Below are 27629 nucleotides of genomic sequence, written 5' to 3' on the forward strand. Positions count from 1 at the left end.
TCCAGCTCAGGGTACCCTGGGTCGCGAAGCCCATCATCAGTGTTGAAGACAGAGGCAAAGAAGGCGTTAAACGTCTCTGCTTTGCCTATGTCATTGTCTGTGAGGAGACCCTCCCCATCTAGTAGTGGACCTATGTTTTCTTTGGTTCTTTTTCTGTTCACATATCTAAAAAAAACTTTTTTATGACAATGGCCAGCTTCAACTCTAGTTGGGCTTTGGCCACACAACTTTTCTCCCTACAAACACGAATAGCATCCCTGTATTCCTTCCTTGTCGCCTGACCCTCCTTCCAGCAGCCGTACACTTTCTTTTTTCGCCTTAGCTCCAGTAGAAGATCCCTGGTCAGCCAGGCCGGCCTTCTGCCCTGCTTGCCTGACTTCTGATATTTTGGAAACGCCTGATCTTGTTCTTTTAGGAGGCAGTGCTTAGAGATTGACCAGCACTGATGGACGCCAGCGCCTTCAAAAGCAGTTTCCCAGGGGACCTTGCTGACTAGTTCCCTGAGCAGCCTGAAGTCTGCTTTCCCCACATCCAGGGCTGAAGTTTTGGTGGCAGTTTTCCTTCTGTCAGCATAAATTCTAAACTCAACCACTTCACGGTCACTATGACCGAGACGGCCGCCAATTGCCACGTCTCCCACAAGACCCTCTCTGTTCTCCAGCAACAGATCTGGGAGGGCGCCTTTCCTAGTTGGCTCTCTTAGCACCTGCCAAGAAGTTATCATCTAGGTGCTTTATGAACCTCCTGGACTTGCTCGTGTCAGCCGTGTGGTGATCCCAGTTGACGTCTGGCAGATCTATAGCAATACATATTTTAAGGACACTTGGAAGATGACGTGAATGCAAAATACAACTGTTTGGTTACGTATGAAGACCTGTTCCAGAGGAGTTTTTGACAGTGATCTATGCTGCACAGTCTGCTAGTGAGTCTCCAGATGTTATTCACTTGTAGAGTTTGGGGGTTTTGTTCGTTTGCTTGTTTGTGGTTTTTTTTTTTTTGTTTGTCTGTTTGTTTGTTTTTTGTTTTTTGACATTTAAAGCTCTAAGAAACACCTTACTCCTTTTGCCAGATCAATACTTCCATCCTAAACTGTAGCCCCATTCAGCTGGAACTGTGCCTCCTTGTTCTATCACTATTTGTCCTTGTAAAAAGTAGTTCTCCATCTTTTTTTCTAAGCCCCTTTAAGTAATGAAAGACTGCAATGAGGTCTCTCTGGAGACTTCTCGTCTCCAGGCTGAACATCCCCAGCTCTCTCAGCCTTTCTTCACAGGAGGAAGGCTCTTCATAGGTGCTTCAGTTCTACAATCATCTTCACGGCCCTCCTCTAGATCTGCTCTAAAGGTCCATGTATTTCTTCTGCTGGGGGCTGCAGGCCTGGATGCAGCACTCCAAGTGGGGCCTCACGAGGGCAGAGCAGAGGGGGACAATCCCCTCCTTCTCCTGCTGCCCACTCCTCTGTCGAACCAGCCCAGGACGCAGTTGGCCTTCTGGGCTGCAAGAGCGCACTGCTGGCTCATGTCAAGCTTTTCATCCATCAGAACCCCCAAGTCCTTCTCTGCAGGAAGTAAAAATACTTGATTTTTCAAGGCTAATTGTTTTAGTCCTACCCAAAAGAAAAGTCTGTGGTTTCATCGTGATCAAAATAGAAAGTAACAATGATTGTGAGGTCAAACTGAACAGCTTTGAAATCCGATATTATTATTTCATTAGATTTTCATATACTTTCACACCATCTTAAATAGTTAACTTGATTTTGAAATATGACCTTATTTTAATATGAAAAAAAAGGTACTTCTCTTTATGAAATATTACATTAAAACAATCTGTTTCACACATTAGGGGATTTTTCTATATTTGAGGCTGAAACTTACTGATTAAATTCACGTATGAATTTGCAAGGAGTTCCAGTTGATTCCAAATTGCATAATCAGCAAATGATTTATTTGCATGGAAAGCTTTGGCTACTTTTATATTTTATTCTCTCCATTTGCAACTTTAAACAAAATTGTATATACTACAGTGTCATGTATCCCATTACTTGACTGCATATGAAAGTAGAATATTGTAATTAATGCACAGAGAATGAATCAAATACGCAGATAAGTCTTTTGAGAGTAATTCACACTTCTTCCTCTCTAAACTACATAAAATCAGACTTTCAAACTGTTTTTTTCTCACTTACTTACTGACATATCCGTCATGCTGTTTCCATACTATTAAACTGATGTAAACTAGAATCTAACCTGGTAATTTGCAGTAATCCTCTTTTCGATATCAATCTTCTTAAAAGCAGAACTGTGTTGTGTGAGACCTCTTTTGCTGTCGTTATATCTGTAAGGGCTAGAGTGTTATTTCTGAATATGCCTCATATTGCATTCATCTTCGGATAACTTCTACTTATAACGTCTTAGTAAGAAGACTATGACCAAAACATCAGGGAGAAGGTGGGGCTGCACAGGGTGTAAATCTGATATGAAATCATGATCAGCTATGTATGAATCACTCTTTCAAAAGACAAATGCAAATACTTAATGATCTAACCACATGCCTCAAGGAAATTTACATGGCAGTGAGGTACTCTTAATAATTTAATAATGCCTATGCAATGTTTATGTGCTACTTAGCAAACCTAAGAAAAATCATTCATCAGTCAGAGAGAATTTCTCCTAGCTTCATTTTTTTTCCTGTTGCCTTCCTCTATACTTCAAAATGAATAATCATCCAACTTTTACTTTATAAAACTACCTTTTTGTTGTTGTTGGCAGAGGAACTATTATTTAACACACACAATTTTAGAGATAGATTGAACAGTACAAATATGAACTGGGCTGCATTTCACCAAGAGCAATAAGACTCGAGAAAGAGGGGCAAAAAGCTAAGAGTGTCAAAACGTGTAGGCCAAGAGAAAGGCAATTTCAGCATGGCAAAAATGAAAAACATTTATTAAGAACTCACTACTAACTGTACATACTGGCAGGATTAAAAAATGCTACCAACTATAACAAGGAGAAAAAACAGCTTATTACTTTACAATACTGTGTAAACTTGGAATTTTCCTAAGAAATGCTCTTGTATTAGAGCTTTGTACAGTTATACAAATGATCTCAAAGGTTATGAAATCTACAATATTACAACATATTATTTTGTTTTAACATACCAACTACTCTGGGAGAGGCCAAGTAGTAAGAAATCAGGCTAGCCAGATTCTGTAGTCCCGTAGTCTCAAAACATCATGTAGGAGGGTATAAGAAAGAATAATTTATAGAATTTCGTTAGAATTATTAGAATTTTTTTCCTATAGAAAAGGATCTCAAAGTTGTAATGGCTTTCTAACAGTAATTTATTGTAAAAGAAGTACAACATAAAGATAGTAACAACTTTAAAATGATACCAGTGACATCAGAAACTATTTCTGTAATTAGGTTATTTATTTCATTTTATCTTACTGTGTGAAGCACATGGAGGTGTCCAGTGTCCTAGCAAGCAGAACAGCATATTAATGAAAGATAAGAGATTAAACAAGCAAACAAACAAACATCACTATCCTGAGACCAATATAAAGCACATTACATACTCTTGTAATTAGTGCTTTTTCCTCAGTGCTTTGGTAACTGCAGCAGACAGGCAGAATGCATATTTATGTAAACACAGCATTGCTGGAAAGTAGTTTAAAACGTATCTAACGTGTTAGCTGAGACAAAGTGACCCATAACAACCTAACAGAACAGTGGGGTTCTGTGCACCGTCTTTCTCTTTGATATGTTCTTAATTGGACAGTTCTGATTTCATAATTGGTGAAAAACCAAAGTCCTTTGCAGCAATGGAGAAGGCCTGAGCATTCAGCACACATTTTTCTTTCTACAGATCATTTTCTAACCAAGTGAGTGAGTGTTGACTTCTCGAGACATGTTAAGTGAGGAGGAAGGTGATTATGTGGCTCCCTCTACTGCAGCATGCTAGGTAGTGTTGCTGGTCCCTGCCACGTTCTCTGGCTTGGCTATGAGAAAAAAGAAACAGTCCTTTTAAATAAAAACAAACCAACCCCAAATATTACTCCAATAAATCTGTCTCAGTAAGGAACAGCTTTATGACTTGCTGAAGTCATGAAGATGTACTTCATTTCAGGTAGCAGAGCTGGCAGAAAGTCAAAGCATTCCACCCAAAGAGGTTCAGATGCAGTTGGAGACTTACAGCTCCTTTTAATGCATGGAGGTGCTGGTGAGGCTGTGAGACATGGGGTGTTCCCTCAAAAGGGCTCCAGATGCTGTCCAGCTGCAGATACACTCTCACCTTTCTATAGGTTCCTTTTCCTTCTGCTCACTTTGTTTTCTTGCCTCCTTTTTTAACCACTTTTCTTTTTCTCTCCCATGCCCCTTATCCTTATCGTCTCCTGTTGTCTTCTTCTCCCCTCATTGTTTTAGGCTAATTTTTCATTTTCTATCTTGTTTCACCACTTCTTTATAAGGCAAGCTACTTTGTTCTGACAGCCCCAAAAGAAGCTGTTTCAGTGTCTTGATGCTGCAGATATTACAGTGCACCCACACCATGAAAAAAAAAAAAAAAGAAGAAGAAAAAAAAAAGAGTTAACCACCTTCTACCATCCACAGAAGCATGGGAGGACATGTGCTGTGGACCAAGGAACAGATTTGTGTTTCTACATGCAACCAGTCTCAGTGTGGTTCGACAACAGTGTGACCTGTCATCCCTGGGCTACACCAAGCTGGTCTGCTTTTCAATTAATCAAGTAGAAACAAATTAGTGATGACTCAGGACTACATTCAGAACTAATGGAGAAATTGCTTGAATGGCAATTGGCAGTTATTATAGGCAGACTTCTTTGAAATCAATGTAAACACAGCTATTTTGTAGCCATCTGGATTCACTGTTGTGCTTGTGCAGGGGGGGGGGTCTCTTCACCTCTGGTCTGCCAGCAGCAGAGTTAACAGAGTATGCTGTGTAAAGGGCTACTCGTATCTTTGCAAAGTCAGTGAATGCCTGCGATATGAGTTCATGTCTAACTTTGCAGTGAAATTAATTGGCACTGAAGCTTTTGCTTGATCTGCTCAGTCTGAGGCAGATGAGGAAGGCAGTGTCCAGCTGATAGATCGCTGTTGTCACCCACTGTGTCATCTTCAGCTATTGTGTCATCTTCAATCACTCCAGCAAGATCCAATAAAGATGTAAAGCATTGCCTTAGCCTCTCCCCACCTACTGATAGATGCTTTCTCCTCCTCAGTGGACAGTTAATGAAAATGGGCAATCCTCCACATACTACTGAAAAGATGATCACTTCTGGAAAGACAGCTTTCTGAGCGGAACATCATGAGTTTGTGTGCATGTGCATAATGGTCCATTAGTGGAGGACTTGTTAGTGTTAGGTCAGAGGTTGGACTAGGTGATCTTGGAGGTCTCTTCCAACCTAGATGATTCTGTGATTCTGTGATATGCACGGCCACACACGCTAGATGCACTCTAGTGAGGATGCAGAACTGTCCTGTTGAGTACCATTATCTGCACAATTGCAAGTTCCGTGTTTCTGTTTGTTTGTTCTGTAAAATTCACAATACATGATACCTTCCATGAAACCCATTTCCAAATCTCCAGCATTACATGAAAATTTAAGCTTATTAGAAAGGAAGGCATGTGCTTAGCTTTTATCTTTCCAGAGAAACATTTGAAAATTAGGCCACCTGGAGCTTCAAAAATCACCAGGCAAATTTAAAAGTTCATTACATTTGAAAAACTTGTTATTTTTTTAATGTCTGAGGATGCCAATATAGCACAAGTCCTATCCTGCTGTCAGCTTACAGATTTCTTAAATTAGATGCTAAAGGAGTTCAGCAGTCCTCACCAAAAAAAAAAAAAAAAAAAAAAAAAAAAGACACAAAAAACTTGGGGCCATCTGTTTCCATGAATTTCTTCTAAAATTATGAATCTCTGTGGCAAGTGCTGCCCAGCTGTAATTGGCTAAGAGGTGAGTAAGCTAACACTTGAGGGAAGAGAAAAAAGACAGTGAATATAAACTTTACCCAGAAAATGAGCACAATATAATTAAGATATTTAACCATTTTTCCAATAAAAAGTGTTTCAAACTAATTAAGCACATTTTCCATTCATAGAGAAATAAATGTATTTAAAAAGTGCATCAGTTGGATGAGCTAGAAAGCAGGACTTTCTCTGAGATCCTCCATTAAGATTTAAGGAAGAATGTGGGAGGAGATAGCGGATGCTCTAAGACAAGACAAAATTATTTGGGTGTAATTCTATTAGTAAAAAGCTGCTCTGTATTATTATTAATACAGGATATTCAAGACACATGGTAATAGATAAGGCAAGCAGTGATGTGGGAGTCCTCCATGTTGAAGTTGCCTTCCTGAAACTATGAAGAATGGAGAATGTGTCAAACAGAAGACCATTACATGTGAAGCAAAACAAAGAAAAAATAGCAATGCAAAGGTAGTGTGTAAAATGAGACCTTGTCTCCTGGTAACCTTGAGGAAAAATCAAATTTAGTAATAGAGATTACATCTTAAATTATGCATGAGTGAATGTCACAGCTATAAACTTTGACTTCTGAGGTTCGGGCAGCACTGATAGAAGACCTGCCATGCAACCAGTCTAACCTCCCAACCGCTCAGTGTCACATCTGTGAAAATGCCAGTGCCTACAGAACACAAACATTGAAACACAGAACACTGTGAAACACAATGCACGTGTCATTGCAGAACAGATCACCTCAATCCATGTCACCTCATCCTTGTCTTGATCTACACCTCCTGACATTCAACAAGTAAACAAATTTTGGAAGGCATTTGCCAGATTTAGCATCAAGGAAAAAAAATGGAACTTGCTTAAATCTATCCATCTAGCTTAAACCTATATTCCCTGCTTGACTGCTGTACAGATGTCATGCTACTTAATTAACAGACCATTCTCATGATCTGTCTTTGCAAATCTTTACATCAAAGCTATTTTCCACAAGTCTGATTTAAACAGGGATTGATTCAGGGAAATCCAATGCCCTGTGCTACCCAGGTTAGGCTGTTTGATCGCAGGTTTTTTGTTTTGTTTTGGTTGTTTGCTTGTTTTTAGATTTAGATATTTATTATTTGTAACTTGAAATTGTTAAGCTATATCATAAAAAAACTCATGTGTTCATACTATTTGTAGACTCATAATAAAACAGATGGCAGGAAGCAAGATAACAGTGGCCACTGCAATTTTAAAAACCAGGAACATCTTGAACCCAAAGAAATCAGCAGAAGACTGTTCTTGATGGTTCAATCATCTTCAGACATGGCCTGTTTCTCTTTTGTTTCCGGCTTATTTCTTTTACTTTCTTTTTTTTTTGCACATTTTATTATTATTTAGGGATCTATAGTATATCACATGAGAAACAGATCTGAACTGGAGATGCAGTCTGTTCAAGTTTTTGGTTGGTTTCATGGGTTACATTTAGACTATTCCAGCAGCTCTGATCTCGCTTCAGACCTACATCTAAATGAAGGCATAATGCAAACAAAATATCTTAAAATGTCATTTATTCAGAAATCTTTCAGTTTCATCTCTTGTTTTCACTGCTTTGTCATTTAAAGAAAATAGTAAAATGGTTTTAGCAACAGACTGTGAAATTCAAGGGACCGTAAATAATCATACGTACCTTGCTGCTAAACAAGTTCTTCTAAAACTGGTACAAGGAAGCTGCATGTCTGCAGATGCAAAAAAGCATGGTGGTTTCTCAGCCTAGCTACAGAACAATAAGCTAGTTAATGAACACTAGTCTATAATTTATTTTCATACTCTTGCTTAGCCCTTTAAGTATGCTGGACGTTGAGGAGGAAACTAAGAAGTAGAAAACAGCACAGAGGATAAATACCCTTTAAACCTTTTAACAACCCTTTATACAGTCATTTTTCCCAGCCTGCACAAAATTTGTATATTAGGGTATCTGACTCTTAGCATTCTACCAGATGAATTTTATTTATGTCAGTGACATCAGTCCTCATTAACATTTTGTCATGGTCATATTTTTTTTAACCCTTAGCCTTTCCTTGGTTACCTTATTTACAGTTCACGTAATACACAGATATCTCATGCTGGAATTCTCCTTTTGGGGTCAGTTTTTTAGCAAGGTCAACATTGTCTTCAGTCATGTCTATACTAGCATGATGAAATTATTTCTGTAAATTGTTCCACCTCACAATGTAACAACAGCTCATTATTATTAGATTGGTCCAGCACACTTTGTCACCAAGGTAAGGCTCATAAAGCATTTAGCACTGCTTTAAGGTTACATCTGATCACCTCTATGGGTGTAAAAGCAGTTTAAATCATCCTCAGAGAAAGGACATGCATTAATAAAGTGAAGCAGTGGATTCTTCTTCCTACTTCCCGTTAAGCTATTTGCATGCCAGTTATTTCACTTGATTTTGATAGAATCACTAGGTGTTTGGAGGAGCCTATATAAAAAGCAGTTGAGACTCATAGCCTTCCTCCTTTGTTGTGTTTTGTGCCAAAAAGTGAAAATAAAAGGTATTAAAAAATTACCTGGAGGCATGTCTATAGTACAAGAGAAAAGTGAAAATTGCTATATTTTGTCCCAGTAGAACAACTGCAGGATATTGAAATGAGAAAATCTTACAGTTTTGTTAAAAAAAATAAAATTAAAAAATCCTACTTTTGTTATTTTGTTTAGCAGGCATAAAAAGAGGGGTAGTGCATTTATCCTTCAAACACCCATCAACATGAAATTTCCTAGACTACTCTTGAAACTAGCTATCATAAACATACCTCTTTTGTGAATCAATTAGCAAATTCTGCTTGAAGAGGTTCTAAAAGTTTGTTATGAGCAGTTTGTTTCTTGAGCAACAGCCTTCAGGTAAAAAGAAGTTTAAGACAGTTCTGCAAGAACAATTTGTATATACCAATAGCATACCTAATACACAGGATGTTACCAAACATCAATACCTTGCAGGATGCAAGGCCTTCATCCTCCTGAGGGCACCGGTAGGCATCAGAAGCCCATGGCCCTGTCCGTGGGCCCAGAGGCTTCAGGTCTTCTTGGCCCTGGGCATCCAGTCCCTGCCTGAGTGGTGCTAGCTGACCCTGGGCTGGATCCACTCCCTTCTTTTTTTTTTTTTTTAGGGTTGGTGCTGTGGTTACCAGTACCCTGCTTTGCCCACCCCGTTCAGATGCTGTAGGTCTGCATCCTGGTCAGCAAGGGCATAGCCTGTGCCAGGAGCACTCTTGCTGTTCTCCCCAAGCCTGATTTGCTCTTGGCTGTGCCTGGCAACTTCAAGAACTGTGTGATCCCTCACCTGAGGAATGACTCTTCCTTTCTATATTTTTTTTTTTCTGAAGAATATTAGAGATAGCAAACACTACAGAAAATAAACAACCAAGTGTTGATCTTTATTTTATTTTGCTAGTCTGTTGTGGTTGGTGTTCTAGGTTTCCTTCTTGATTTATGTAATTTCATTTTCCCAGAAAGATCTCAAAATCACCTGGTTAGCATTTGCTTATTACAGCATCTAGCAAAAGAGATGAGTAATTCCAAACTCTAGGAGGAAGCCTAAGCATAGCAGTCACTGAGCAAGCTAGTTCATGGATCCTACTCCACCATTAACATGATCAACAGTCCATTTCCCTTTCCTGTATCAGATGCCAAGAAGGTGCCATATAATTTGATAAACCAAGGTGTGTTCTTCAAAGTTGCTTCAGTTTCAAAAATTTTAAGATACTATCTTGAAAAAAAGCCAAATCCATGCCTTTTCCAATGCACCTAGAATGGAACTTATTCAGAAGTACTTAGGGAGATAAAAAGTACTGTTGAAGGCAGTGTGGGTGTATTTGTGCATGCACTGGCAGAGGGAGAGGGAGGAAAAGAATCAGAATAAATAGAGCACTTCTTTATATTACACTGAGCTTGGTGTAAAGTCTATGCTACAGCACTTTAACAATTCCCAATGGTTTTCTCTGCAAAAGAGAAATAATGATAAAAAATGATCAATATAATGATCAAAAAAAGGAGAAAGGACACAGAAGGATGTTTATAGTAAGTTTTCAGTAATATCACTTACCTTTCAAAGCTTCCTACAAAAAAACTTTGAAGATTCATGTATTAATTACACTAGACCCTACCCTGCTGAGACTGGTAGAAAAACAAGTAGAATTATATATCATACTAGAGGGAAACTGAAAACCCTGTTACAAAAGCCCCCTCTGTGTTCATTTGTGTGAATGGCTCTGTATGTGTGTGGATGAAGAAACAGGTACTAGAAAACAGCAGGCTGAAGAGAGGGAAAGTATGTGCCAAGTGGTACTATGTGAAATTCTCCTATGAACTGATAAGCTCCGGAGACTAGCAGTCCTGCTGAATCCACAAAAACTGATAAGCTCTTAACAACGAGTCTGCTGAATCTGTCCAAATCCACTAGCATCAACAATGGATTGTATAACCCAGGCTATGTCCAAGTAGGCTGCTATTTGCAAGACTACAAAATTACCTATATAAAATACACACACATGCACCCACGCTGAAATGAAAGACCTTGAGGGACTTCCTGAACACCTACCTCAAAGCCACTGGTACACCAATACATGCCTCTGCTAGTCTCCCAAGTCTTGCACCAACTAGATAGCTGTGAATGTGCGTGTGTGTGAACTGTGTGAGGGAATTCATGAACGTAACGTGTCATGAGTACCTTCTGTGGTATCAAAGTGCAGAGCTACCCTGATTTAGGGAGGGTGCCTGACATTGGATCCAGAATTTCTACAATAAGGACTTGGATATATTTCCAATGTGATATTTCTTAAGTGGCCATCACCGTAAGTGCAGGAATGCCCAGATCCAGACACTGTGACATCACAGACACAGAGAAATTGTATCACCGTATGGGACAAATTAAAAAGCTGCATCCCAAAGTATTGATTTTCTCAAAGTTGCAGACTCCAGGCCCCTTGCTCAAGCTTCTGGACCACGTGGTCCTTGAACTGGAGCATCTCACATACAAAGAAAGGCTGAGAGAGCTAGCACTGTTTAGCCTAGGGAAGGGAAGGCTTGGGGGGAACTTATTAATGCTAGTTTGAATATTAATACCTGAAGGGAGGGTGCAAAGAGGACAGAGTCAGGCTCTTTACAGGGGACAGGAGGCAATGGACACAAACTGAAACAGGAGGTTTCCTCTGAAATCAGGAAGAACTTCTGTACTGTGTTGGTGAACAAGCACTGGCACAGGTTGCCCAGAGAGGCTGTGGAATCTCCCTAAGGGAGATATTCGAAAGCTGTCTGGACATGGCTCTGGGTAACCTGCCAGTATACTGCAGGTTATACTGTAGCACATTGCACTTCAAAGTTCTTCATGGCCTGCATACTTCGGAATCCCCTAGAGTGTTCTCAGGAAGCTAAATGTCTTTCTACTTAAGTTTGAGATGTGTGTAGCTGAGGACACATCAGATTGTTTTGGAGGCAATACATCATACATTAAATGGAAATTATGCACTGAAATTAAACAGAGATGATTCCTTTGGAACGAGTATGCTTTTAAAATACTTTGGTATTGCTTGGGTTTGCCTGACCTCTTGTGGTCAGGTCCCTACCTTGCAGTTCCAAAGTTTACTCTCGGTGGTAGTGCACCTGAGACGTTTTTTGAGGGCTACAGCTGTGCTGAACAGAAGACATTTTGGTTTGCAATCCTAAACGGCAATTTTAGAGAAAGAAAGAGCTAATCTAAAAGACATTTAGTGACTTTTTTTTTTTTCTTCTGAATTTATGCAGATAAAAATAACTTCTTATTTTGCTCTGTAGTATTATAGACTAAGCACAACATTTAGGATGACATGGATTGTATTGTAACATATAAAAAATTTGCTTTTAAGGGACATAGTCTTACCACTGAACATGAAAAAAAATAAACACATGGGAAGAGCACCAGAGAGAAAAGATCCAATTACTTTTGCAGAGATTGCAGGCTATGTATTATATGAGTGATCAAGCTACATAACTACAAGCTTTCCCCTGAAGACTAATTCTTAATAGGGCACCTAAAGGAAATGAATAAGATTCCAAAAAAAACTCAAGGTGTAAAAAATAAACATAACTACATCTCCTCTTCCAGCACCTGATGCTCTTACTTTTGAAGTACTTTTACTTTGCCGTACTGCACATCTGCCAGTTTTCTGATAGTAAACGCATCTGAGAAGTACCATCTTAAATTAGGAGGCATTTCTTCTCAGAAGAAGCAGTCAGGCATTGGAAAGGGCTGCCCAGGGAGGTAGTGGAGTCACCCTCCCTGGGGGTGTTTAAGGAAAGGTTGGACGTGGTGCTTAGGGACATGGTTTAGTGGGTGACATTGGTGGTAGGGGGATGGTTGGACCAGATGATCTTGGAGGTGTTTTATGACTTTAATGATTCCATGATTCTATGATCTTGCAGCCGGGCAGCAAGGCAGGCAGCTGGCCAAGCTTCTGCTCTGGCCACAGCCAGCATCCTTCCCACAGCATTACTGCTCTTGTCCTCTGCAGCAAAGGCTGGAAGAACCCCATTGCAGGTGCACAGCTTCCATTTCCCTGCAATGTGTGTATACGTATATATATATGTGCGGGTTTTTTTGTTTTTTTTTTTTTGTGGGAAGGATCCTCCCAGCTGTACATCAATCACAACAATCGCCACAGCCTCACTGGCTGCTTGTCTCTGCTGTAAGCAAGGCGCAGGGTTGCAGCCCCCGGGGCCCTCCCCCGTCACACCACCACACACCACGCCGCCAGGACCCCAAAATGGCGGCTCCCGCCCGCGGCGGCGTGTGCCGAGCGCGGGATGAGGGGGGCGGAGCCTGCGGGGGGGCGGGGCGCGCGGCGGCCGTCTTGGCGCGCGCGGGCGCTGTTGGCGCGCTGTCGGCGGGCAGCGCTTCCCGGCCGGCCATGTCGCGACAGAGCACCCTGCTCAGCTTCTTCCCTAGGGCGCGGGCGACGCCACCGGCAGCGCCACCGGCAGCGGGCGGCGTGGAGACGCGGCGCCGCGCTGCGCGGGAGCAGGATGGCCGCCAGGCCGCCGCCGCCGCCGTGCCCCCGAGCCCCGCGGCCCGCTGCGGCGAGGCGGCCGAGAAGGGGCGGCGGCACGGGGCGGCCGCGGGGTGAGCGGGGACGGGGCGGGTGGGGCGGCCCTCGGGGCCCGGAGGGGCCGGGAGGGGGCTGGGGGCGCTGCTGGGGCCCGGCCTGCTTGGGGCCAGCATCGTCGGTGTCTCAGGTGCTGGCTGGGATCTGCTCGGTGTGGGGTCTTGGGGAGAGCAAATGGGAACCGCGTCAGACAAGCAAACAAAAAAGCAAAAATCTACAAAGCAGAAAAATAGCGTAAGGAGAAGTCTGAATATGGTCGTTTTTATGGGCCGTGTAAAGCAGGTCACGCCACCCAGGAGCTTTCCAAGACCTCCAGTTGCTCAGAAGCAACGTGCAGTTATGTTCCTGAAGAAAGCTGTTTAAAATGTTAAATGCTCATTAAGTTCTGTGTCTGTTGTCTTTGTAGCGTCTCCTGTGATTATTCGCCTGGTGACTTAGTCTGGGCCAAGATGGAAGGTTACCCTTGGTGGCCGTGTCTCATATACAACCATCCGACCGAAGGAACCATCGTCAGAGGGAAAGGGAAATCCACCCGTATCCATGTCCAGTTCTTTGACGACAGTCCCACAAGGGGCTGGGTCAGTATTAAATACTTGAGGCCATATAAAGGTAAGAGATGTAGATATACGTTTTTGAAATGAAAATATGCCCCTTGTTTTGGAAGTATAGGTATGGAATATAGGGTATAGTATTCTCCATAGAAAATGAGTAGCAAAACCAAAATTAGCATTGAGTGCTAAAGCATGTTCTGTACTTCGTAAGTTTAGAGAAAACAAATTTTTGTGGGTTTCAGGTGTGTTTATGGTTATACAGTTCTTTAAATATAAAGCACGCTGTCCTCTTGTTTGTTGGATGACAATGCAAACTTGAAGTTTGCTTATGTCATAGTTTTTTTTCTTTTACTTCTCCCATGCATATAAAGAATATCAAAGATAAATCCCTGAAATCCTGAAAAATGTTAGGACTGTCAAACCTAAATTTTAAGCAGATATTTGGGAATTGCAGTTTGACCAGAGTAGAAAGATTATGCACAAGATGTAGGTCAGCTAAAATTACTTCTTTTGTGGTGTTATTTCTTGTAAGCCTTGAAGTACAGTTTTGTTAAAATGTTAACTTGAGAATTCAGAGTTTTAGGGTGGTGCTTGTAGTTACAGAGCAGGATTGGCGCTCATCATCTTGAAGAAATGACTTAGCCAACTGATGTAAAATCATACGTAATAAAAAGTTAATCAGAATTTTGCATAATAAATCTGATCTCATTAATTACGATTGTTATATAATGGTTTATAATGTTACTGTGGCTGAAAATGGTAAATCATTTGCTGTAAACTGTGATACCACGTTTCTGTAAATTGTCATTGTGTAAGCCAAACGAGTACTTTGGGTGTAATATGGTATTTTTGGTAGACTGTAAGATTTGATTATTTTGTCAATGAAACAATTTTGACTTCAAAAGGTTCCTTCATTTTTAAAAGCCAATTCTATCTCATGTGATCATGTAGTCATCTTTTGTTTACACTGAAGTGTATTACAATTAAGCCATAATTATTTTAAAATTAAAATGGTATTGTTATTATTGTAGGCATCTGAAGGTATTCTAAAAGAATCAAATATATTTTTAACAGCTTATAGTTACACTTAGAAGCAAATACAGGTGAGGAGAACTGAGCTGTTTATCAACAGAAAAATAAGATATATGAAAGATGCCCAAGCACAGAAATGCTGGTGTGTCTACAAGAAAGGTGGCTAATACAGAACAGACTAAATTATTTAAAATGCATGCTTTGCTTTTAAATTGAGATAAAAAGCTCCATTATTAACCAAAAAGACTCCAGCACTCTTACTTAGTTTAAGAAGTGGAAAATTTTCTTATTGTTATATTACTTGCAACTGTGAATAAGTATAGACACCACAGGGCTAGGCTTTTTAACGGTTGGGCTTGTAAGAAATATTGGTTTATATACAGACTGGTTAAATGAATATGAGTGTTGCAGACTTGAGTATGCAGTTAAATTATATGATGAGATTTGCTACTGTCACTGTTCAATTGTCATTATTGAATGTAAAATATTTTTAGATTTTTCTCGCTGCATTTGCAAAACAAAAACTAAGATCCAGTTTGTTTGTGTGTTGCATATGTGCTGTAGAAGGAGCTACTTTTAGCTCCATACTTAGCTACTGTGAGCTCAAATAAATTAATTTGAGGAAGAAATCTGTTTGGCTTATATTTGAGATAACAGTGGACAAACGGCAGTGTATTTCTACAAGTCCAGCTAACTTGGAGCTGAATCTTCAGTTCATAGCAGCCTTTGAAGTGATTCACAAGAACAGGTACAAAGACCTGTTCAAGCAGATACTTTTGTCTCATGCAGACAGCTAAACTTACAAAGCAGAAAAAAATTATTCTTCCCCATCTATAGCATACTCTTCTCTTCTTTCTATCCCCAAGCTTAATGTACATAGTACATTATAAATACAGTTTACTTCTTGAGCATGGCATTAAGATGAATCCCAGCTTCTCTGGGATTCCTTTCTGAAAACCAGTCTGTAGGTTGGCTGCCTTTGTTTTTGTCTTCGTTTATAGGTAGTTGTCTCCTACAAAGAAAGAGGAACCGTGGTGCTAAAGGGATGTGAGAGAAAGAGAGAATATATATGTTGTAGTATAATACGTATTAAGTATATATTATATATTTAATATATATAATGGTTTGAATATATTTAAAAGTGAAGGATGAACACTAACTAAAGGACTGGTTAAATGCTAGACCAACGTCAGTTTCTGCCATGTTGCTGTTTTGTAGGTTCATCAGATGGGGAGGCACTGAAGGGAGGTATCTTTTATAGTACAAAACCTGAAATTAAAAAAGCCATGGAGCTGGCCGACAGCGCAATGAGTAAAGATAAAATTAAGCGACTCGAGCTGGCAGTATGCAGTGAGCCTTCGGACACGGAGGAGGAGGAGGAGGAAATGGAGGTAAATTTTTTCTTACTTGCTGTTGCTTTCAGAAATAATACTGTATCTTAGAAACTGTCTCTTGGAGCTAAGCAAGGAATATCCTACAACTCTGTAGTTTAGTTATCACTGCCTATCTGCTCTTTTATCATGTGTATCCCTATGTTTTTCTTGCATTGCCTTTGTGCTGTTAGGTTATATGCCGGTGTCTCACCTTTTCTAGTAGGAAGAGAAGTCTAATATTTCATTGGTGTTCCCTAACCTCAGATAAGTTACATAACTTCTTTTAAAGTATGTCATCTCTGCCCATTGATCTCTCGCAAGTTAGCCCAGGTTACCTACCTACTTTTCAACTCAAAATACTTTTCATCTGCTGCATCTCTATCTTCTCTGCTCGTATTCCCAGTTCCCATAAATTCAATCTGAAATTCTCATTTGCCATAATGTAGAAATTCATAGCTTTTTGAGTGCTTGCTTTAAGGCATTAAATTGGATTTTGGAGCCTGCCCTTGTGGAGCTGCACCAAAGTGCAAATTCTAATACTGTTAATACCGGTTTGTTGGTGGGGTAGCTAAAAGGAGATCTTTTATTGTGTTGTGTTCACATAGTATTTGAATTATTCACAATACAGTTTCAGTACGGCCACGTGTATTGGAACAAACTTCTTTGGAAGGGAATGGTATGAGGAAAGTGCTGATGTGGTGGTGGTTTTCCTTACCTCCTCTGTCAACGCGACCTGTCTATTCTTTTTACCAATTATATTTCTGACACAGGCCAGGTCAGTAGGAACAAAATCACACCACCGTTAGCCGATGGTGATGTTTCTTTCTGCTAAATTTCATATACTGTACACCTTTTATCCTGTTTGAATGGCTTTTTAATCAGGATCACTTATGTGACCTTATAAGTGAAACAGTAAGGAACACAAAGAAGAGTAATTATGCCACAGACAGCCGTTCATTATCCAGAAAAAAAGTCCACGAGGGTAAACTGAATTGGCTGTGACTCCCCTGTCTTCTGGTTCAAGCATCATAGCTACTGCATTATCCTGCATTTCCAAGCTTCTTTTTGCAGCTATGATATTTTACTTTGTAGCCAGAATTTTTAATAGGCTAAATAATTTATCTTACAGCAATCAAGTGAAAGTGCATCAGGTGACAGTGATGACCCGAACAGTGAGGAGGATGTGAAGGGCAACAAGCGATTAATGAGCAAGGGAAGTGCCACAAAAGCCAAAAGAAGAAGAGTGTTGGATTCTGACAGTGATCATGACGGTTCTGATGTAGAGTTCAAGCCTGATGTGAAAGAAGCAGCAAGCAGTGAGGAAGCTAGCAGTGGTGTGGAGGAAGATGAATCTACTGACGCAGAGACAGATGAAGAGAGCATTGCAGAAAGTCCCGTAAAAGTCTCTTCTAAACGAAAGAGAAGAGATGTGAGCAAGCCTTCTAAAAGGAGCAGCTTAGAAAATGGGCGTTCTGAAGCACCCAAGAGAGCAGCAACGGTTTCCTTGGAGGCCAAGTCTAAGCTGACATCGTTTGCAGCACCTGAAAACTTTGAATCTCAAGCAAATGCTTGCAGTGGAGGAACTGGTGGCTTTGCAGTATGGGAACATGAGAAACTTGATTGGCTTCAGGAAGGGAAGAAGAAAGATGCACACAGGAGGCGACAGAGTGACCCTGATTACGACCCATGTACTCTGTATGTACCTGAAGACTATCTTAACAAATGTACGCCAGGGATGCGGAGATGGTGGCAGCTGAAAAGTCAAAACTTTGATGCAGTGATTTTCTACAAGGTTGGAAAATTCTATGAGCTGTATCACATGGATGCAGTCACTGGTGTGAATGAGTTGGGCCTGATATTTATGAAAGGTTCTTGGGCCCATTCAGGTTTTCCAGAAACTGCGTTTGGCAGGTTCTCTGACGTTCTAGTGCAGAAGGGCTACAAGATAGCCCGTGTTGAGCAAACAGAAACTCCTGAAATGATGGAAGCACGCTACAAGTCAATGGCCCACCCAACGAAGTTTGACAAGGTCGTACGTCGAGAAATCTGCAGAATCGTTACCAAAGGCACTCAGACCTACAGCATTCTGGATTGTGATCCGTCGGAGAACCATAACAAATACCTTCTGTGTGTTAAGGAAAAAGAAGACTCCTCTGGACAGCGTGTTTATGGGGTCTGCTTTGTTGACACATCAGTTGGAAAATTTTACGTAGGCCAGTTCTCAGATGACCGGCACTGTTCGAGGTTTAGGACTTTAGTAGCGCATTACACTCCCGTGCAGGTACTGTTTGAGAAGGGGAACCTGTCTGTGGACACACAGAAAATATTGAAAGGCTCACTTGTTTGTTGCATTCAGGAAGGCCTGATCCCTGGTTCCCAGTTCTGGAATGCATCTAAAACACTAAAAGTTCTTCTTGAAGAAGAGTATTTCAAGGAGAAACAGAACTCTGAAAACGGGTGTTCTCTGCCCTCTGTGATCAAGTCTCTGACTTCGGAGACTGACTCGCTAGGATTAACTCCTGGTGAAAACAGTGAGTTAGCCTTGTCAGCTCTTGGGGGATGTGTCTTCTATCTCAAAAAATGTCTGATTGATCAGGAACTGTTATCGCTGGCAAACTTTGAGGAGTACATCCCTGTGGATATTGATACTGCAAAAACTGTGAGTTCCAGTAGCTTCTTTGCCAAAACTGACCGGCGGATGGTGCTGGATGGAGTCACCCTAATGAACTTGGAAGTTCTGCGGAATGGAACCAACGGAACCACAGAAGGAACTTTGTTGGAAAGGATTGATTCCTGCTGTACGCCGTTTGGGAAGCGGCTCCTGAAACAGTGGCTCTGTGCTCCGCTCTGTAACCCAAAATCCATCAATGATCGTTTAGATGCTGTTGAGGACCTTCTGGCAGTGCCAGACAAAATGTCTGAAGTTAGTGAGCACCTGAAGAAACTTCCTGACCTTGAAAGGCTGCTCAGCAAAATTCACAGTATTGGATCACCGCTTAAAAGTCAGAACCATCCTGACAGCAGGGCCATCTTTTATGAAGAAATCAAATACAGCAAGAAAAAAATTGCTGACTTCTTGTCTGCACTGGAAGGGTTTAAAGTAATGAATGAAATTGTTGATGTCATGGAAGAAATTGCCACTGACTTCAAATCTAAAGTACTTAAGCAGTTAGTCACCCGCAAAGCCAAAAATCCAGATGGACGCTTCCCAGACTTGAGCGCGGAGCTTAAAAGGTGGGATACTGCTTTTGATCACAATCAGGCTCGAAAGACAGGAGTGATCACTCCAAAGACAGGCTTTGACCCTGATTATGACAAAGCACTGCAGGATATTAAAGCTGTTGAGGAAGATCTCCACGCATACCTAGATAAGCAACGCAAACTGCTTGGCTTCAAATCCATGCTGTACTGGGGGGCCGGCAAAAATCGGTACCAGATGGAAATACCAGAAAGCGTGATATCACGTAATTTACCTGAAGAATACGAGCTGAAGTCAACCAGGAAGGGGTATAAACGTTACTGGACCAAAGAGATTGAGAAGATGCTGGCTGCCATGGTTAATGCCGAGGAGCGAAGAGATGCGGCGCTAAAAGACTGTATGAGGCGCCTGTTCTACAACTTCGATAAAAACAGCAAGGACTGGCAGGCAGCTGTGGAATGCATCGCGGTGTTAGGTAAGAGGGTTTTTTTTAGTTTTATCATATAGCAAAAACAATCTTGCATTGTAACTGATGAAATCTGAGCAGGATAAGCAAAAAAAGGCCCGTAGCCAGCCCTTAATTTGTAGTTTAAAAGCTGTGGCGGTGATAACAGCATTAGTAGGTAACAGTTACAGCTCGCTTCCTTCCTGCCAGTAAAGGCAGAACAGTTGGTTTGCAGGGTCTTGCCATGTGCAAGCTCTTTCTTCATTCCCGTTGTGTGATTGTAGTGGTGTAACTGAGCATTTCTCACCGCTCAGTGTAGCATTACTGGTCTCACACTGCATCTAGGATTCTTATGTATCAATGAGTAGCTTCCTATTAAATGAAGACAGTGCAGATGGAGGTACAAAAATCTAGCCTGATAGTCACTGTCCAAGCAGACTGCTTTATTAGCAGCCTTTAAAAATAAAATAAAAGGTGGTGGTTTTCATTACCTTGACAAAGGTAGTCTAATAGGAAGACTTCCCCAAAGTTTCCTTCAAGTCTGGGGTAGAACAGTCTCCTGTATTATATTCTTAGAGAAGAGGATTCTCTTCTCAGTCCTGAGAAGATGTCTCCAGGGAAAAACGAAAAGAGTCTCATGCCACTGCAGCAGAAAAGGGAGGACAGGCAGACAGTGAGGACAGCTGTCTAGGAACCGGCTGAGTGGGTTGGGAGAGCTGGGAAGCAGTCACGCTAGCTACACTATGGCACTAGCAGGAGTATTGAAAGTCGAAGGAGACTGTGCTTTCAGGCTCATCTGTTTAAAAGTTGTTATATGTGTAAATGAAGTCTCTCAAATCACACAAAATGGTGTTACTTTGTAGGCAGCCAGTGCTTTGAACCTTAGAGCTAGGCTAACTGAGGGGGATTGCGCTGCTTTCTGCTAGGCATTCAGAATTTTAATCTTTATATAGTTGATTCTGACAAGTTTTAAGCAGTATTATAGTTCTTAATAACTTACTGTCGTGGTAGTTGGTTTCCTCCTCACGTAGCTTGTTCCAAATCAAAAAACAATGCTAGAAAAACAGTATTTATACATGTATATAAAAATAAGCTAAGTGAAATGATTCAAATGTTAAAGACTTTAAAAACGAGAGAGGGTATTTTTAATCTGACATCAGAAGAAATCTTGAAGGAGTGAGGAAAGACCTTGTGAATATCCCACCTTTTAATCACTCTTCAGGAGTGAGTACTTCTTGGGTGTTTCCTTTAACAGGAAAATGGAAAAAATTGTTTCCAAAAATGCTGTTCAATGAGTAAATGCAATCCAGTGAATGGATAAAGAAAGATAAAGCATGACTTACTGGAATTTCTCTTAATCTTATAGATGTCTTGATGTCCCTTGCTAACTACAGTCAAGATGGTGATGGACCTTTGTGCCGACCTGTAATTCTACTGCCTGTGGATAGCGCTCCTCCCTTCCTGGAACTTAAAAATTCACGCCATCCATGCATTACAAAAACCTTCTTTGGGGACGATTTTATTCCTAATGACATCATGATAGGCAGTAAAGATGAAGACAGTGGTAGTGAAGCTTCCTGTGTATTAGTAACTGGTCCAAATATGGGTGGCAAATCGACACTCATGAGACAGGTGATTGTATACCTACATAAAATTGAATGTTCCAGAGTACCTGTGTGCTTTGCATGAAGGAATTGCATGATTTACTTGTTCATAAAAGCCAAAGGAGGTCCCACTGGTGGTCTGCAGGGTTTGCACTACAATACAGCAATTATACTCTACAGACAAAGTATAATTCTGGTTGAAAATGCCAATGCTTAGGTGGTAGATTTACTATTTATACTGACTTCATAACTCTTGTGAGAGATGGCTGGAAAAAGTGAAAGCTTTTATCTCTTTCAAGCGTTACTATCCAGGACTTGGCATCGTCTGGCAAAAGATACTTCTTCAAATTGAACAAGATTAAAATAGAGGTCATAGGCAACTGGGAAAGCATTAGGAAGTTCGCTTAGTTCGCTTTGTAAACACCAGTTGCTGTGGTAACTTGTTTGAAGGCTTTCAGAGTAGTTCAGTCCCAGTTGAGATTATGATGCTACAACCTGCAGGTCTTAAAACTGTAGCAAGTTTTGTGTGTTGTAGTTTGTTTCAGGGGAAATGCAGTTTCATTCCCTTGTTCTCTGTGTGGAAATGAAACTCCGAAGACTTAATAAAAATTAAAATGGTTTAATGTTTGTTTTGCAGGCTGGTCTCCTGGTTATAATGGCTCAACTGGGATGCTACGTACCTGCTGAAGTCTGCAGGCTTACACCAATTGACAGAGTGTTTACAAGACTCGGTGCCTCAGACAGAATTATGTCAGGTGAGTTTCTGTAATCCAACTGTGGGTTTTACCACAGAATGAGTTTCTTAGTACATTTGGACACTTTGTGCTTTGAGTGAGTGGCAGGTTGGAAAGGGATAGTCTTTCGTGTTTCCATGGAGAGCCAAGTGACTAATTCTTTGTCTTCCATTGTTCAGTTGTAGGTATGCTTGATTTGGTTGGTATGCTTGTTCTCCATTATTTCTGACAGACATTTATAATCATTTGTTATAGACTTAATATTAAAAGCCTACCTTGCGGTTGGATGCAAATTGGAGGAATATCTTTTGGGATGTTGTACAGTTGATTGATATTCTACTTATACAGGCATATTTTTCTAAATGTTCTAGAATAGGAAGGTGGTGTTCAGGTATCTGCAGTAGAAGAGTTATTTTGCTATCTTCTCTCAAGAACTAGAGGTCCTTTGTTTCAATCAGGATGTATTTGTTAATGCTGAAATCTGATTTCTTCAGATGGAGTAAGGCAGGCTTCCTTTTTGGAAGCAGTAATTGTCAGTTCTTAGAATATTTAAAATCTTGGATGGAGAGGAGGACAGAAGTGGGTGATGACACAACAACTGGAATGGGAAAGTCTGCCTGGGGTGGTATGCCAAATGTCATGAGGCTTGAAAAATTATTATTTTTATCAGGTAATAACTGGTATCACAACTTATTTAAGGTGCATTTTTTTCTGTGAGCTTTGTGCTGGAAGATGTGGGTCAGTGAAAATGAGAGTATTTAAATTGTTTCAAAAATTTAAGCCCATGTGTTGTTCCACATAAGAAACTTGGAAATGAATCCATTCCATCTGAGTTCTTGATGTAAAAAAAAAAAAAAAAAAAAAAAAAAAATTGCGCCTCCCCAAACAGCAACTTTTCTTTGCAGCTAGAGAATTTTACTAATGCTTTTTTGCCCAGCTATTTTTCATTTTATACAAAAATAAATTTTAAGAATAAAAGATTGTTTATGGTAGAAATAAAAGATGCCCTTTCTGCAATAGCAAGGTGGTTCAGAAAAACATAGCATTTTAAATTTTTTGTCAGCTACAAGCTATGCTTTTCTCTTCCAAATATGTACACAAACATTTTAACTTCACCTTACAAGGCTGCACAACAGAGCTACCTTTGAAATCTGTTTCCACACTAAGTAGAAATGAAAGTGCAGTAAAAGTTTTTCCGTGGCAGTCAGTTAATAACAGATGTCAATGGAACTTACCTGAAGTAACTTATAAGTAGTGTTGTTTCAAAATTGCCTGTGTAATTCTTGGATTTTATTTTCCAAAGTGAGTAAATGCTTATTCATGAGTATTCTTAAACCATATGAAAACCTGGAAATTTCTTTACATAAATGCAGAAAATAAAGATTGCTGGACAATGTTTAATAATGCCTATAAGAAACGTGTGCTAGAGCACAGCAGTGTGGGGTATGTTCAGGCTTCTAACCAAATGAATACAGGAAGTAAACACTTGTCTGCTCCAAAATTGCCATTTTGCAATTGCACTGCTGCATGTGATTATTTAGAATGAATGAACTCTACGAAGAATGAGTAAATCTGGACTTGGTACCCATGGATGTGTAGCGTGCAAGGCTCTGAATAACTGTGTACTTCTGCTTGTAATCTGCTAAGGGGGAAAAACAATACTCATGCTGAAATATGTGTTTTAACTTGGTTTGCTGACATTCCTGTCAGATGTTCAGTTTTCAGCAGTGGTGAAATTTTTAGTAACTTCAGAAAGGTTTGTTTATATGAGTACAGTCTTTATTATTTGAATAATTCATTGCCTTATGACATCACCAACCAAAACAATAAGCCTGGCTTCTTAGTCTTTTTAAAGCTCCCTGCTTGCTTGTTCACACTGAAAAGTCACACATACATTAGGCCTGTGTCTTGTGCACTTAAGAAGGAGCAAGAGAATCTTGTCTTGTTTCCTATGTGGCCCTTTTTGATATAGCTAATATATCTGGCCACTACTGTTAATACGGGACAGATGAGGTGTGCCTGTATTGTTTAGCAACCAAAACTTGCTTTTCTTGCAGCAAATGGACACCCCACCATTTTAATGCTGGAAAAAATGCTTTGTTTTTGTTAATGTTTAGTTTGCTAAGTTTCATTTTAGCTTGACTAAGATACCAGTGCAGATTAAACGAGGTTTTAGCTGTGGTGTTCAGCTCTTCAATGACTTCATGGCTTTTTTGTTATTGTTTCTTTTAAAGGTGAAAGTACCTTCTTTGTTGAACTAAGCGAGACTTCCAGCATTCTCCAGCACGCAACAGAGCACTCCCTTGTTCTTGTGGATGAACTCGGTATTTCATCTATCTTCTAATAGATAGAAGCTGTCTAAGATGTAATGACTAGCTGTAAGGCTGGTGGGCTAAATCAGAACTCAAGTACATAGTTTTATCATAATGCTAATAATTTTTAACTAGTCAATATCTATGTAATTGTCTCAAACGTTAATTTCTTGGGTGTGCTGGGCATTTACACAACCCCTTTTATCCCCAATCCCTATTATCCTATTTCTAGTTGAGTTTTCCTGCCTGCCTTTGCGTGATTACTTGCAGAAAATGTTGAGCAAGTCAGTATCGTGTTTCAGTGCTGAAATGTCATCATCTGCAGTGCAGAAGAGATTGTGATTGTTACGGAGCATATACTCCAGTGAGCTCACCCTGCCCGTGGCTCTCATTCCTCACTGCTGTTTTGTTTTTTTCCCCTCCATGCTGCTTGGAAGATTATTTGCCAAGTATCAGTTTGTAGTGTTTGTCAATGAATTGCATTTGAAAACTTTCTTTGGAATGTCACCTTTGCTTTTATTGCTCAGTCTTAATGCTTAAGGGAGTCTTCCATAGCAGGTAAACTATGGATGATTTACTTTGGTATACTCAGGAACAGAAGTGGCAAAGCTTTTCAATTTCATTTCCAGGTAGAGGCACAGCTACTTTTGATGGAACAGCTATAGCAAGTGCAGTTGTTAGAGAACTTGCAGAGAAAATCAAGTGTCGAACCTTATTCTCCACACACTACCACTCCCTAGTAGAGGATTATTCACAGAGTGTTGCTGTGCGGCTCGGTCACATGGTAAGTATAATAAACTGTGATACACAAATCACGAGCACCGAGGTATAGGGACTCTTCCTCACGGCTGGCAGATCTTATATTGTTTGTGCTTTTCTGCAGTCATCTGCTCAGAGTCACAGAGGTGTCCTGAGAACAGCTAGTGATGTTTCATGCATTTATTAGTCTTGTAAGTATTACATACACTAACTTGTGGTAACAATCTTTCTAGGCATGTATGGTTGAAAATGAGAGTGAAGATCCAAGCCAGGAAACTATTACATTCCTGTATAAATTCATCGAAGGAGCATGTCCAAAAAGCTATGGCTTCAATGCAGCAAGACTTGCTAATATTCCAGAGGAAGTTATTCAGAAGGGGCACAGAAAAGCAAAAGAGTTTGAAAAAATGATGATATCACTGAGACTGTTTAGGTAAGGCCTTGGTTCTCCATTTCTAAGTTGCACATTACTTACTAGGCAGACACTTTAAAATTTGGGCAGCTGCTTATGCTTTGCTTACAACTTCAGTCTTTCCGCAGAGGGGGAAGTAAAAACTATTTTTGTGTATGTCAAAGGTACTTCACAAGCATTGAGGGAGGGATGTAAGAAACCGTGGCTGGGAGATAGCAGATATGATGAGTAATGCAGTATTTTGAGGCTGGGCCATGTGCTAGGCTCCAGGGCTAAGAGCTTGATTTGCATAGGTGCTAGGCTGGATGTGACCTGAGCCTAACTGAAGGAATGCATGAATAAGTCCTTGCTGACAGCTGCTGGGTGGGTACTGGGGGAAATCAGTCATGCAGGAACCATGGTTGCAGCGCCTCTGCAATAAGGCACTGAAGGCTGACAGCAGCCTTTATACCACAGGGGAAAAAAAAAGTAATGTGTGTCTTCTAAAGCTGTGCAAGTAAGAGGAAGCTTATATTCTTGCCCCTTGGTGGCCGTGTTCAGTAACAATGACTTATTTTCTTTAGGTATCTGTGCCTGGTGGTAGATGATGCAACAAGTGATGCAAATGCAGTTCAGAAACTTATCACTATGATCAATCAGCTTTAAGAACAAAAATGCTTTTGTACTGGCAGTTTCTCAAAAAGGTGGTATCAGACAAAGTTATGATCTAATAAACTTTATTTTTTAAAAATGACCATTTTTCCATTGTCTTTCCTAGGAAATTAAACCCTTTAATTCTTACCTACCCTCTACATAATGGTTATTGAGTACTCCACAATATATTAAGTCTAGATGTTATGGTACATGCATACACTTTCAGGCTGTTGATTACCCACTGTCACCAATACACATAAATGGAAAAAAGCTATGAAACGGTATAGGGCTGTATATATACTTGTCTCAGCTTCATTAGAGCAGGAAATTGCTGTGATTTCCAGCAGGTTATGTAAAGTAATGTCCAGACTGTTCAAAAAAAACTATGAACAGAGTAAAATACAAGACTGTTTTGAGGAGACTTTCTACTGTGTACTTTAAAACATAGTAAAATTTCACTCACAAAACTTAGTTACATGGGTACTTTGTTTTATAGTGCATTATATTCTAGGAAGTCTCATTAAAACACTCGCTTTTTTGTTAGGGTGGTTTGAGTACAGACTATTGCTGGGGCAGGGAAGGAGATTATTCTAACTTCAGAGGACACCAGAAAAATTGCTGGATATAATTTAAGATTAGTGTTTTCTCTTTCATAGAAAGAACGTACATACTGGGACATGAGTACAGTTACAGCAAGTCTAGGTGTGCTAACAAAACAGGACACATTCAAGTACAATAAGATTTTTTTTGCTTGAAATTAGAAACAAACTACATGAGATTAAAGCATTAAAATCATATTTCTCAATCTGAATAAATGTTAAAAAAAATCAAAAGAAATGCAGAAGTGCTAGCTCACATTTTTTTTTACCATGTTACAAAAGCAATTGGTACCCATGTCCATAAAGGCAGCAACAAAGAATGCTGCTTGTCTACAGAATAGTACTACTGCAAATTGGACTGCGTTTCAATGCTACTTGTAAAAACACCAGCTTTCAGAAGTTGGTATCTGTACAAAATTGCAGCTTATTTTTCTTCACTTCTGTCCCTTCAAAGTCTTTGTTTACACAGTAATGCTAAAACGCCCAGTTCTGTTATCCTGAGTCAACATATTGCCACTTTCTTTTTTGGTAGGTTGAGCTCCATAGTGTCAACACCTCACACATCCGCTTTAATACAGTCTCTTTCTGCAGAAATGGGCAAGTATAACTTCCTCCAAAAAAAAGTTTTAACAGTTATGATATTAGAATGGCAGGACTTTCTTTCTGAAAGGAATTCAGTTGTGCTGCAATGTATTAGATTCTATAGGTGGAGCAGAGTCATATAGTGTATCTGTGTCATGAGTAGGCTCTCCAGCAAGCGTACAGGGATTAGACAGTGTTCCAGCACCACAGTCACAGAAAAACCTACAAAGAAATAGAACTCTTTAGTTCTCCTGTTCACTTGCATTGCCAAAATTGCTTTA

General features: G+C 40.2%; 2 protein-coding genes across 5 annotated transcripts in view; one reads left to right on the forward strand and one right to left on the reverse strand.

Moving 5' to 3' along the window:
* Positions 1 to 12864: 12864 nt before the first annotated feature.
* Positions 12865 to 26267, forward strand: MSH6 (mutS homolog 6). Of its 2 annotated transcripts, none has more exons than XM_040550737.1 (10): positions 12865 to 13130; positions 13520 to 13722; positions 15915 to 16087; positions 17199 to 19743; positions 21080 to 21345; positions 21955 to 22072; positions 24286 to 24375; positions 24993 to 25147; positions 25356 to 25555; positions 26098 to 26267. In XM_040550737.1, exons 1-10 carry the CDS (start codon positions 12919 to 12921, stop codon positions 26177 to 26179), a joined length of 4044 nt encoding a protein of 1347 aa, XP_040406671.1. In that variant the 5' UTR covers positions 12865 to 12918; the 3' UTR covers positions 26180 to 26267. The 2 variants fall into 2 exon arrangements, with proteins under 2 accessions (XP_040406671.1, XP_040406672.1); XM_040550738.1 differs by lacking the exon at positions 12865 to 13130 and adding an exon at positions 13178 to 13243.
* Positions 26237 to 27629, reverse strand: part of FBXO11 (F-box protein 11) — a 73877-nt gene continuing 72484 nt past the window's right edge. For all 3 annotated transcript variants that reach the window (XM_040550740.1, XM_040550739.1, XM_040550741.1), the window contains exon 23: positions 26237 to 27570. In XM_040550740.1, the coding sequence (XP_040406674.1) occupies positions 27441 to 27570 (130 nt within the window). In that variant the 3' untranslated portion in view covers positions 26237 to 27440. The remainder of the gene's footprint in view (positions 27571 to 27629) is intronic.

Source organism: Cygnus olor, chromosome 3 (assembly GCF_009769625.2).
Source record: "Cygnus olor isolate bCygOlo1 chromosome 3, bCygOlo1.pri.v2, whole genome shotgun sequence".
Taxonomy (NCBI): Eukaryota; Metazoa; Chordata; class Aves; order Anseriformes; family Anatidae; genus Cygnus; species Cygnus olor.